The sequence below is a fragment of the Nycticebus coucang genome, chromosome 12 (genome assembly GCF_027406575.1).
Source record: "Nycticebus coucang isolate mNycCou1 chromosome 12, mNycCou1.pri, whole genome shotgun sequence".
Classification (NCBI taxonomy): domain Eukaryota; kingdom Metazoa; phylum Chordata; class Mammalia; order Primates; family Lorisidae; genus Nycticebus; species Nycticebus coucang.
The window spans coordinates 8238472-8249614 of record NC_069791.1 but is presented as its reverse complement, the minus strand read 5'-3'; the positions used below and the strand labels follow the sequence as shown (position 1 = coordinate 8249614).

Below are 11143 nucleotides of genomic sequence, written 5' to 3'. Positions count from 1 at the left end.
ACTGTTTAAGTACTTAGCCAAAGTACTCATGGCTAAGCCATGAAGCCGCCCTCCCCAGCCCCCGTCTCCGTTTCTCTCTCCACCACACTTTCTCCAGAGGCTCTCCCCAGAATTAGCTCTCTCCATTTTACAGATGAGAAAGTAGTCACACAGAGTGTTAAAGTATTTAGCCAAAGATTACACAGCTAGTAAGTGGCAAAGTGAAACTAAGTATAGGCAGTCATAAACTCTTAAGGGCACACAAATGGTCCTGTGGGGTTGACTGGAGGTTTACTTTGTTGTTCCTTCTAAGACTGCTTCTTACTCCTGGAGGAGAGGGGAATTTTGTCTTTCCTCACCCCCATGAAAAGAACGTTGTGCTAAAGCACTTAGTAAGAGTTACGGATGAACCCACTCCAGAGGGAAAATACACAGACTCCTCCTCCCCCCTAATTTATTCACATCCCAGACTCCTCCCTTTGTCTTTTTAGCAAGCTCTGGATCAGGCTTGTGTTCTGAAGACGCGAGCACACCCGTGTGTGCACCTGTAGCATTGTAATACAAGAATGCGCCAGCCTGAGGCTGCTGTTTTTCACACTGAATTTCCGGCATTGTCACACCCGTTAGGAAGGGCTATGGAAAATGACATGTGTGCTAGTGGACACACAAACGTAAGGATTTGCTCAGTATTATCGTGCCTAATCTGGAGTCCCTGTAGCCGAGCTGAATAGCTCAAGATTTGGCTCTTTGGGGGCGTTCTGGAGTTTGACGCAATAACAAAACAATGGCGTCATCAAGAGGTCACTGCAGCACAAGGGGAAAGGGGTAGAGCCCTTTCCGCTTAGCTCTCAAAGCGCTCTCTCCCAGCCCCCGGTCTCCGTTTCTCTCTCCACCAGACTTTTTCCAGAGGCTCCTCCCTAGTATTAGCTTTCTCCAAACTCCATGGGCAGCTCCGTGTTCAATCCGGGTCTTTGGAGTTTAGAGTCTTGTCCCCATGAGAATCTTTAGAAACCCTGCCCCTAGTTCTAAGTTTTATCCAATGAAGCACCTGAAGGTGGGGCAGGGAGGCGGGTCAGTGACGTAATGCAGATTGATTGGCATTCAGGCCATCGACGTCCTAACTTAGCCACGAGTTTCGCCAATCCAAAAGCCGGGTAGCACGGTGCAGGCGCAGAGGATTGGGTTTGCTTGGCCTCGATTTAAAGAGACAGAAGCTGTTGGAGTCCTGGAGGACGGTCCCCAATATCCTCCCCCCAAGTCCTTGGGACCATTTGGGTCCTCAGAGCTGGGGATATGGTTTGCGGCGGCTTTGCCTGTTCCAAGAATGCGCTTTGCGCTCTCAACGTGGTCTACATGGTGAGGTTTTGGATGTGGGGGGAAAATTCAGGGCGGAAAGGCGAGGGGGGAGAATCTCTAGGGTACTTCTGGTGGGGAGAGGGGTATACTGAGGGTTCCGGGAAGATTCCCAGGAACTTCCGGCGAAGAGGGAATTCCTGGGGACTTCCGTGGAAGAGGGGAGACTTCCGGTGCTGAGGGGGGGTTTGTCCGGGGGTGGGGGGAATGAACTGAAAGCTGTGAGCATAAAGGCTCATTCCTCCCTCCTGTGAACCCGTTTCTTCCAAAATACATACAACTGGTGGAGCCATTCCCTACCCTCCACCCCGGCCAGTCTCACCTCCTTTGGGAGAATCTCCCAGGGATCCTCCTGGTTCCCATAGCACACTGCTACCCCCAATTCACACAACACTCAATTATTTTTTTTTGCCCAAGCACCTTTGTAATGGCCTTCGGCTATGCTGCATGCTGGAATTCCTTGAGATGTTATCCTGTTCTGTTTCCTGTAGCTGGTGGGCTTGTTGCTCATTGGAGTGGCTGCCTGGGGCAAGGGCCTGGGCCTGGTGTCCAGCATCCACATCATTGGAGGAGTTATTGCTGTGGGAGTTTTCCTTTTCCTTATCGCAGTGGCTGGACTGGTGGGTGCCGTCAACCACCACCAAGTCCTGCTATTCTTTGTATCCTGAACTAATGGAATGGGGGGCATCCAGGCTCTGGGGAGGGCTGGGTTAGAGGGTGGGGGATCTCACAAACTTTGGAGACACATCTTTTGGTCCTGCCTTGTTGTCATAATCTAGGAAATAAGCTTATTTTATTTTCAACTTGAGGTGGTGGCATTAATTCCATTTAGAGACTGGAAAGTTAGTATGGATGGTATGTAGAACTAGAACAATCTAGAACTTTTTCCCATAACTCTTCCTCAGTACATGATCATCCTTGGTTTGGTCTTCGTGTTTCAGTTTGTAATCTCTTGTTCATGTCTGGCTATTAACCGAAGCAAACAGGTAAGGAGACACCCTTTTATCCTTTCAAGTACTGCAACAACCCCCCCTCCCCCCATTAACCTAATTACTTCCTCTCTGGCCCCAACTACCCAAAGGTCATACTTATGTCTACTACTTCCAGACCAGAGCCATTCGCTTCCTCTGGGGTGTTTAATTTTTCATGAAGGTGATCTGGACTGGGAGAGCCTAAGGTGCCTATTTTACTGTAGCATACCATGTGCTTTGGAAGGTGGTTGCTTCCCCTTTGCTGGAATACGAAAACTGTGGCACTTTAATCAACATCAAGATATAGGGAGATTAATTCCCCTCTGCCTGTATCCTTCAGACAGATGTCATCAATGCTTCTTGGTGGGTCATGAGTAACAAAACTCGGGATGAACTGGAAAGAAGTTTTGATTGCTGTGGCTTATTCAACTTCACAACACTCTACCAACAAGATTATGCTTTCTGCACTGCAGTGAGTGGTGGTAGTGGTGGTGGTGGTGGTGTAGGAAACTGGGCAAGGACAACGTCCAAGCTAGTAAGTTAGGTTTTAGTGTCATTGCTTCTCAACAGCTCTCTTGTAGTTGGGCTGTGTGCTGGGAGCTGAATACAGAGGGATTTTAGACTCTGGGTTTGGTCAGGTAACAGTAAATAATTCCTAAGGACATTCACCACAGTATTAGTAAATAACTTTGCATTCTCCACACATGCATTATATCCTCAGATCTGTAAGAGCCAGAGCCCCACATGCCAGATGTGTGGAGAAAAGTTTCTTAAGCATTCAGATGAAGCGCTGAAAATCCTGGGGGGTGTTGGACTCTTCTTTAGCTTTACAGAGGTAACATTCTCCAGTTCCTTCACGTATACTCCTTCTTTCCAATTCTTAACTCCAGAGATTGAGAACTGATTGGTGCTTTCTCTCTCCCTTTGTTCCTGCAGATCCTTGGTGTTTGGCTAGCAATGAGATTTCGGAACCAGAAGGATCCTAGAGCCAACCCTAGTGCCTTTCTATGAGACTTTGGATTCTTCTGACTTCTCTCCTATTCTAAGCTTTTTCTTCCTCCCTTAGGGAAAACCTAGGGTCTACAGCCTTTTTGTTTGAGAAAAAGGGAAGACCCTTTGCTACATCCCCTAAAACTGGTCAGATTTTAAGCCTTGACAATTTTGTCAAGGATATAAGGAGCCAAGATTATAAGGAATAGGAAGAAAAACTTCTCTCTCCCCAGGGGAATATGGGAAGTTCTGGTAGTGCATGGCATAAGGCTAGAGTCATTCCTATTTCTACTCTTCCCCTTTCCACATGCCAGACCACCTCAGAATGCCCTGGTCTGGCTCCAAGAATAAACTGGGGATAGAACTAAGGAGAAAAATCAAGAACTCCTTGCAATAAGCAAGACCCAGCTTGAGAAAGTTCAGTGAATATAAAAATAAAAGCCATTTTAACCCCATATTCGAAGAAGCAACTTAAGTTCCTTTCCAGTCTTTGCTAGTCAAGGGGCTTCACTGATTGTGTAAGCCCTGTAACTGAAAGAATCTTTAAGGTTTTGCAGGGAAGTTCCTTCTTCTGAGCAGTTTTTTCAAATCTCCCAATGGCAAAGTCAAACAAAGGAAGAAACATTAAAAAAAAAAAAAAAAGACCGTATTTCTTTGTTTTGTTTGTTTTTCCTGTATAAAAAAGGACCCTGATATAAAGGTAGGTGGGGGATAAGGGTAGGTAGGTAGTGTAGAGAGAAAAGGATATAGGAGAAACCTCAAAAGGAAGGTTATGAGGGGAACATTATTAAGGCAGCAAAATACTCTGTAAAAAGCTGGAAGAGGAGTCTCCACAGCCTCAGAGATGAAGGCACAGATTGCCTTCTCAGTGGGGTTCTTTCCACTGAAGTGTCCAGAAGGGAAATGGCAGCTCAGCTTCACTTCCTTTTGTGGCAGTCACTCTATTGCTCACTTGGATTACCTTCATCCTTATGTAGGTAAGAATGCTGCAGAGCTCGGAAGGCAGAAATTCGCTTGTGTGGGTTAAAGGTCAGCATTTCCTGAGGGGAAAAAGCAAAGATCAGAAAACTATAACGGAGGAAAAAAGACTTCTGCCCACCCCCAACAATACCTGGGATAAGCTCTCTTCTGTATCCCTCTGTGGATGACCAGTCACAGCTACGACAAAAACCACAGCCCAGGGCCAGGTGTGGTGGCTCACACCTATAATCCTAGCACTCTTGGAGGTTGAAGCTGGAGGACTGCTTGAACTGAGGAGTTTGAGCCCAGCCTGAACAAGAGTGAGACCTCATCTCTAATAAAAATAGAAAAAAAGTAGCTGGGTGTGGTAGCAGGCACTTTTAGTCCCAGCTACTTGCAGAGCTCAAGCGTGAGGATCACTTGAGCCTTAAGAGTGTGAGGTTGCTGTGAGCTATGATGACACCAGTGGCATTCTACCCAGGGCAACAGAGACTCTTATCTTGAAAACAAATTAATAAAAAAAAGACTACAGCTTACCTACCAATGAAGTCTAAATAACCATAACTATAAGAAACTCCAATGTTTCCTACCTATCTCACCCTATGCCTTTCTCTATGTCCATGCCCATGCCCATCCCTAGTACCAGCAGCAGCTGTGCTCCAGACTCCTCCATCTCAGGCACCACTGACTGCACTGGGCGGGGCCCTCTTGGAGGAAAGGCTCCTCGGGGTAGAGACACATCCCTGGGCCAGTCATCCTCTGGAGGCAGCCCTATCAGGCTACAGGGGGTCAGGAGAACTCTGGTCAGGAAGGTCCTTCTCCAGGCCCCACCCCCACAGGCAAAGCCAGGTGCCACTAGGACTAAGCAGTGGAAAATTCTATCCCACCCCCCTGCACTTTTCACTTACTCAAAGATTTTGCCCAACTGGTCAGCTTCAGAGTTTCCACAGAAGAGAGGCCTAAGGTAAGAAGGGACACAAGGTGGTGGTCATTTTCAAAGACATCTGGTGGAATGGTACTGCTTAGGGGCTCAAAATGAGAATATAGAGAACAAAGGGATGTGAAGTTCCTAATTCCAGAATATTTCAGAGCTTCTGGTTACGGGCAAGGTGATCAATAGTAACCGGGTAAAAGAACTGGCACAGTGGGCGGTGCCTGTGGCTCAGTGAGCAGGGCGCCGGCCCCATATGCCGAGGGTGGCAGGTTCAAACCCAGCCCCGGCCAAACTGCAAGAAAAAAAAAATAGCCGGGCGTTGTGGCGGGCGCCTGTAGTCCCAGCTACTCGGGAGGCTGAGGCAGGAGAATCGCCTAAGCCCAGGAGTTGGAGGTTGCTGTGAGCTATTTGATGCCACGGCACTCTACCGAGGGCAATAAAGGGAAACTCTGTTTCTACAAAAAAAAAAAAAAAAAAAAGAACTGGCAGAGTATGGATGTGGTTTATGAATAAGACATTTGGGGAATTCATGGTGGTCCAGAGGACTTGAATCCCATACTTTCGACGAAACATCTCTGCAAAGATACAGCCAACGCTCCACATGTCCACAGGTGTTGCATATGTAGACTGCAGAAGAACTTCTGGAGCTCGGTACCAGAGGGTAACAACCTAAAGAGAACAGGAATTGTGAATGAGGGCAAATGCTTTATTGAAGACACTAAGCACATAACTTCTCAACTGCTATGGGCAATCACTCTCCTACCCCCAACCAGAACCCACTGTGGCTACCGTGTCACTACTGACCACAGGTGTAAGTGCCATCTGGTAGCTATAGATTCTGGCCAGGCCAAAGTCAGCCAGCTTGACTGTTCCACCACTTGTCACCAGAATATTCTCTGGCTTCAGATCTCGATGAACAATGCAATTGGCATGCAGGAAATCGAGGCCTCTTAGAAATTGTCGCATCAGATCCTAGATTGGAAAGGGGAAGCAAAGACACACTGGAAATGTGGTACTATACCCCAAACCCCAACAGGTTCTACTACCAAAATCCCCATCTACCTCTCTCAGTGTCTACCTACCCCACTTACCTTGATGGTCTCTGCTGGCAAGCCTGGTGGAGGTGCCTTGTCCAGATAAGTTCTTAAGTCTTGGTCTACATGCTCAAACACCAGGGTGACTTTAATCTCCCGGTCAGTTCGGGATGTGGCACAGACGTCCATGAGCCTGGCCAGAATAAAATGGTCATTCACTATTCAATCCTCTTTGATGTAATAGGACTGACCTCCCATATTTCCTCAAGGTCCCCACTTCTCTCCTGACCACCACACCCCACTACAGGGTGTGTTTTTCCCTTTACTTCCCACTCCCAACCCTCCATCACCTTCTCACCGAACAACATTGGGGTGCTCAAAAGCCTCCAGCCGCCTTAGTAAGGCCACCTCTCGAACTGTGCTGATGGGAAGGCCCCCTCCAGCTCCTCCTCCATTGGGCACTCTTACACTCTTGAGGGCCACAAAGTGGCCACTGTGGGGATCACGGGCCTTGTACACCGTCCCATAGGCACCGACACCAATTTCAGCCACTGGCTCATACCGAGAGGTAGCCATTCTCAGATCAGGGGAGGTCCTACAATCACAGAGACACCTACCACCAAAATTTCCTTCCAGAGTTAAGAACCTCCAGCAACAAAGCGACTCCCGCAAAAGAAAGCACAAAGACAATCCCACCAGCATCCCATCCCCTCCCAACCTTCCATGTGGCTGACCCCGGAGATAACACAACGACTCTAATATCAACCTATATTATAGCCTGGCCAAAATAAAATGGTCACTATAGCTACGTGAGGCCCTAGAATAAAAATGCCTTTTCCTTTGCGGCCATCACGCCCCGCACAAAGGAGCTCACACATGACACACGTCTTGCATCGAAGATCCTGCACCCCAGTCTCTAAAACTACACCTTCCCACAACCACAAAGGCCCCATTTCCCGCCCTTGAGCTACTCTTCCCTAACTAGCCGAGAAGAGCACGCGTGGGAAACCGTGGGGGGCGGGGACTGGTCCATTGCGGGGAAGGGGCTGCACTTACCTCGCGGCAGGCCAGGAGCTGCGGGGGCGGCCCGTTATCGGGGCCCCGGAGCCAGTTCTTGCGGCGCCATACACCCGAGCTCCGTCCCGGGCAGCCGGACGCTACGGGCCCGAACATAGACACAGGCCGCGAGCTAGAGAAGTCCCCTCACCCCCACCCTCACCATGTGACCAGCTGCCAAAGAGGCGCGCGGAAACTGAGGGGCGGGGCGAACGCCGGACGTTTGGGGCACGTGATTGCCACCCATGCGCAGGAGCTGCTTTGAGTGGGAGGGGGCAATGAGGGTAAGGGGGCGGAGGGGCGATGCAGCCACGTGATCTGTTGCTATCACACGTGACCGCTTGACATTGCTCCGCGGAGCACAGGTGTGGTTACGCTGCGGGGCATGTGACTGGCTGCTATAACCCCAGCTGGGAGCGGGGCGGGGTTGGGGGAGCGGAGAGGGTGGAGCCCAAGGCGCTGCCATGGTAACCTGGGCCACCCAGATCCCAACTCTGGGCTGAGAGCCAGTCTGAGCGCATCTCCAGTCTTACCACTTGTCTTTCAGTCTCCGTATGTTGATGGAGGGCGGGGAGGCCGGCAGGGGCCGGGGTACTAGAGGTGGTGCTGTCACTTCTTTGCTCCACCACCTTGAAAAAACGTATTCTCATTTGCGCCTTTGTTTCACTCATTCCATTCTACACAACTGTACTAGTGCTTGTTTTCAGGGTGTATGTAGGGTTTCCGTTTTGTTTAGTTTTGTTTTCTGGTGTCTCAGTCACTAGCCCTTTAAAGTAGTGGTGCAAGGCCGGGCGCGGTGGCTCGCACTTGTAATCCTAGCACTCCGGGAGGCTGAGGCCGATGGATTGCCTGGGCTCAGGATTTCGAGACCAGCCAGAGTGAGATCACTTCTCTTAAAAAAAAAAAAAAAAAAGCCGGGCCTTTTGGTGGGCGCCTGTAGTCCCGGCTACTTGGGAGGCTGAAGCAAGAGACTCGCTTAAGCCACGAATTTGAGTTTGCTGTGACCTGTGATGCCATGGCACTCAACCAAGGGCGACAAGTGAGACTCTGTCTCAAAAAATAAAATAAAATAAAGTGGTGCAGCTATCTATGAAAATGGAGTCAACAATGTGGTCCTATAGAGAGAGTGGACAATGCCCATTCAAGGGCAAAACTAGGCGTAAAGGATGGGTGGAAGGCAAATTAATATAGTAAACCAACAGCAAGGGTGGCAAGACAATAAGCCCTCTCTCTTCCCAGCTTCCAAATCTCCCTGCAATGTTAAAGCAGCGACCCAATGTTGGAGAAAAAATAGTTAAAAAAAAATGCAGAGGGCCAGGCGAGGTGGCTCACTCTGGGAGGCTGAGATGGGTGGATTGCGTGAGGTCACGAGTTTGACACCAGCTTGAGCAAAAGTGAGAGTCCATCTCTACTAAAAATAGAAAAACTGAGGCAAGAGAATTGCTCCAGCTGGAGTTGGAGGTTGCTGTGAGCTATGACGCCACCGCACTCTACCCAGAGTGACAGCTTGAGACTCTGTCTCAAAAAAAAAAAAAAGGAAGAAAGAAATGTAGAGACCTATGCCCGTCATCTGACAGAGAGATTGATGAGGAGACAGGAATACTTGACCTTTAAAGTTTTTTCAGTACAAAGATTCTTATGATACTGATACATTGTGTTTATGTACAAGTATAAATGTATATACATAGGAGTGAGCGTGTGCAAAGACGTTACATGCCCTTTGTGACCTCCCGCCCATTCCTTGAGAATGACTTGTAACTTTCTGCAAACCTTGTGACTCCCTATTTAGTCACTGTGCTTCCTTCTTTTCCTCCAGTGTAGCTTTTGTAGCCCTTATCCCCGTCCAGAACACTTTTTCCCAAACGGCTTCTGCCCACACCTAGGTAGAAAACACAGGTAGGTTTCTGTGACTTCCTTTGTCTTATTTGCTCCAGCTTCTTTATTTGCCAGTCATTTGGGGGTGTAGATGAAAGGCTTGGAAGGGATTAGTGTCTAATTTATGAAAAACTGTTTAAAACCTGAGATCATTTTAATATTAAATTTAATGTGTAGTCCCTGTTTTTGAGACAGAGACTTGCTCTGTTGCCCAGCCTGGTCTCAAACTTTTGGGTTCAACCAATCTTCCCTGTTTGTCACTCCTCCCAACCTAACTTCTACTCTTCTTAACCATCAAATGAAAGACGTATCAGTACAGATTCTCCTTTTTCTAGTCTGATACTTATAGCTCTGGGCCTGTGCTGGCAAGGGCAGCTAGGATTCTAGTAAGAAAAACTTCAAGGGCTGAACTAGCTAAGGGGCTCAAGAGGGAAATGTTTTATTGGGTAATTGCTAAGGTTCATTTGTAAACCTTCTGAAAGGCGAAGTGTGAGTTTGTTAACAGCAGTCCCCACTTCAGCCTTACCCTCCACATAAGCCAACTACAACTTATTCTCTTTACAACAGGAGCCATCCTCTATGTCTGTTTGGTTCCCAGCCCCCCTTTCTGATTCATTCAGCCATCCATCTATTCAAAATATTTGGATGCTTCATAAGAACCTTACTGTATCTCCTCCATCACTTTCTATTGAGGAGCTAGAATTTGGCAGCCTGTCCCAGGTTCCATCTCCTCCCTTCTCTTGTTAATTACTCTTTTACTAATTATTTTTTTCCCAGTGTATTTGACCCAGTGGGCTACCCTGGAATCTCCTTTCCCCAAGCTTTGCAAAGGGGAGGAGAGGGAAGATATAAAGCAGGAAAAAAACCCCTGTGATAGAGTAGAACTTGTTCTCAGGGTCAAGGCCCTCTAAAAGCCCGCCTGTGTGCAGTGTGTGTTGCTCACTTCAGTGTAGTGGAGGTGAGAGCAAGACAGTACTGGGAAAGACACTCTCATCTTTTAGCGCACTTGTCTCCTTTGCTAACTCACCTTCCTCACACGTTACAATCATACGCTTGTTTCTTATACAATCTAGTTCCACCCCTTACACAGTCAACCTCTTTCCCACAGTCCCACACCACGCACACTTTTCAGTCTTTGGTGTAAATGTGTATATTGCCTGAGTCCCTCCCTTACCCACTCACCTCGGACCCTTGCACAGCTTTGTGCACTTCCATTTGGCACAAACCTCTACCTCCCTGATACACCTGCATCTGCATCCTTTGACCATTCACCTTCCATCAGCACCGGCTACCCCCCCCCCACACACACACACCAATTCTCATCCCCGTGTGAACACTCCCCTTCCTTGGCCACTCCCCTTCCTCCACCCTCCCGGGGCTCGCACACTTGCCCCCGCCCCTGGGGACACCTGCTCGTGCAGGGCAGGGCGGGGATGCGCAGCCGCGGCCCCCTCATCTCTCCCCCTCCCCGCCCCGCCCCTCCCTCCATCCCTCACCGGCTCCCCGGCTCCCGCCCCGCCCGCCCCGCCCGCCCGCCGCTCCGGGGGGGTCTCCGCCGCCGCCGCCGCCGGAAGGAGCCGCCATTTGCCACCGCCGAGCGCACGGGCCGAGCCAAGCCGGATCCCGGAACCGGAGCGGGACTGGAACCGCGAGAACCGCGATGGGGGGCGGCCCCGCCGCAGGAGGACCCGGGCGCGCAACCCCCCGGGCCCGGCCGGCTCCGGACCCGGATCCACTGGGCGCGGCGCCCTGAGCCCCTCTCCCCGCCCCCTGCCCTGGCCATGGCTGCCCACCTCGCTGCTCCCGGGCCGCCAGCCCTCTCGGCCCCGAGAGCCCCGGAGCCCCGGCGGTGGCAGCAGTGAACGCCGGTCACAGGCCCTAAAGACCCCGGCCCAGCTTGGCTCTCCAGCGCGCGCCCCCTTCCTGGCCTTGTCCTCTCCCCTCCCCCGCCGCCCGAGAGCCCCCTTGCACGGCGCCCCCCGCCTCCCCGC

The 11143-nt window shown here is 50.1% G+C and overlaps 2 protein-coding genes across 4 annotated transcripts; one reads left to right on the top strand and one right to left on the bottom strand.

Annotated features, from left to right (window-relative positions):
* The first annotated feature begins 811 nt into the window (after positions 1 to 811).
* TSPAN31 (tetraspanin 31) lies at positions 812 to 3915 on the top strand. 2 transcript variants are annotated; one of them, XM_053554694.1, is made up of 6 exons: positions 1053 to 1335; positions 1824 to 1991; positions 2238 to 2318; positions 2644 to 2775; positions 3025 to 3138; positions 3240 to 3915. In XM_053554694.1, the coding sequence occupies exons 1-6, from the start codon at positions 1273 to 1275 to the stop codon at positions 3312 to 3314; spliced, it is 633 nt and encodes a 210-aa protein (XP_053410669.1). In that variant the 5' UTR covers positions 1053 to 1272; the 3' UTR covers positions 3315 to 3915. The 2 variants fall into 2 exon arrangements, with proteins under 2 accessions (XP_053410670.1, XP_053410669.1); XM_053554695.1 differs by lacking the exons at positions 1824 to 1991; positions 2238 to 2318 and having other exon boundaries at positions 812 to 1335.
* A 24-nt stretch (positions 3916 to 3939) lies between these two features.
* On the bottom strand, positions 3940 to 8178 carry CDK4 (cyclin dependent kinase 4). Of its 2 annotated transcripts, none has more exons than XM_053554689.1 (8): positions 7278 to 8178; positions 6580 to 6834; positions 6279 to 6414; positions 5992 to 6159; positions 5747 to 5856; positions 5162 to 5212; positions 4897 to 5032; positions 3940 to 4333 (listed from the first exon to the last, which is right to left on the bottom strand). In XM_053554689.1, exons 2-8 carry the CDS (start codon positions 6795 to 6797, stop codon positions 4235 to 4237), a joined length of 918 nt encoding a protein of 305 aa, XP_053410664.1. In that variant the 5' UTR covers positions 6798 to 6834; positions 7278 to 8178; the 3' UTR covers positions 3940 to 4234. The 2 variants fall into 2 exon arrangements, with proteins under 2 accessions (XP_053410664.1, XP_053410663.1); XM_053554688.1 differs by having other exon boundaries at positions 6580 to 6816; positions 7278 to 8171.
* Positions 8179 to 11143: the final 2965 nt, after the last annotated feature.

Coding starts and splice junctions, on each gene's coding strand:
- TSPAN31 (XM_053554694.1), top strand. CDS start 1,273: ATGGTTTGCGGCGGCTTTGCCTGTTCCAAGAATGCGCTTTGCGCTCTC. Junction 1,992..2,237: donor ACCAAGTCCTGCTATTCTTT/GTATCCTGAACT, acceptor ACTCTTCCTCAG/TACATGATCATCCTTGGTTT. Junction 2,776..3,024: donor ATTATGCTTTCTGCACTGCA/GTGAGTGGTGGT, acceptor TTATATCCTCAG/ATCTGTAAGAGCCAGAGCCC.
- CDK4 (XM_053554689.1), bottom strand. CDS start 6,797: ATGGCTACCTCTCGGTATGAGCCAGTGGCTGAAATTGGTGTCGGTGCC. Junction 6,160..6,278: donor TGCCAGCAGAGACCATCAAG/GTAAGTGGGGTA, acceptor TTTCCAATCTAG/GATCTGATGCGACAATTTCT. Junction 5,857..5,991: donor AGATGGCACTTACACCTGTG/GTCAGTAGTGAC, acceptor TGTTCTCTTTAG/GTTGTTACCCTCTGGTACCG.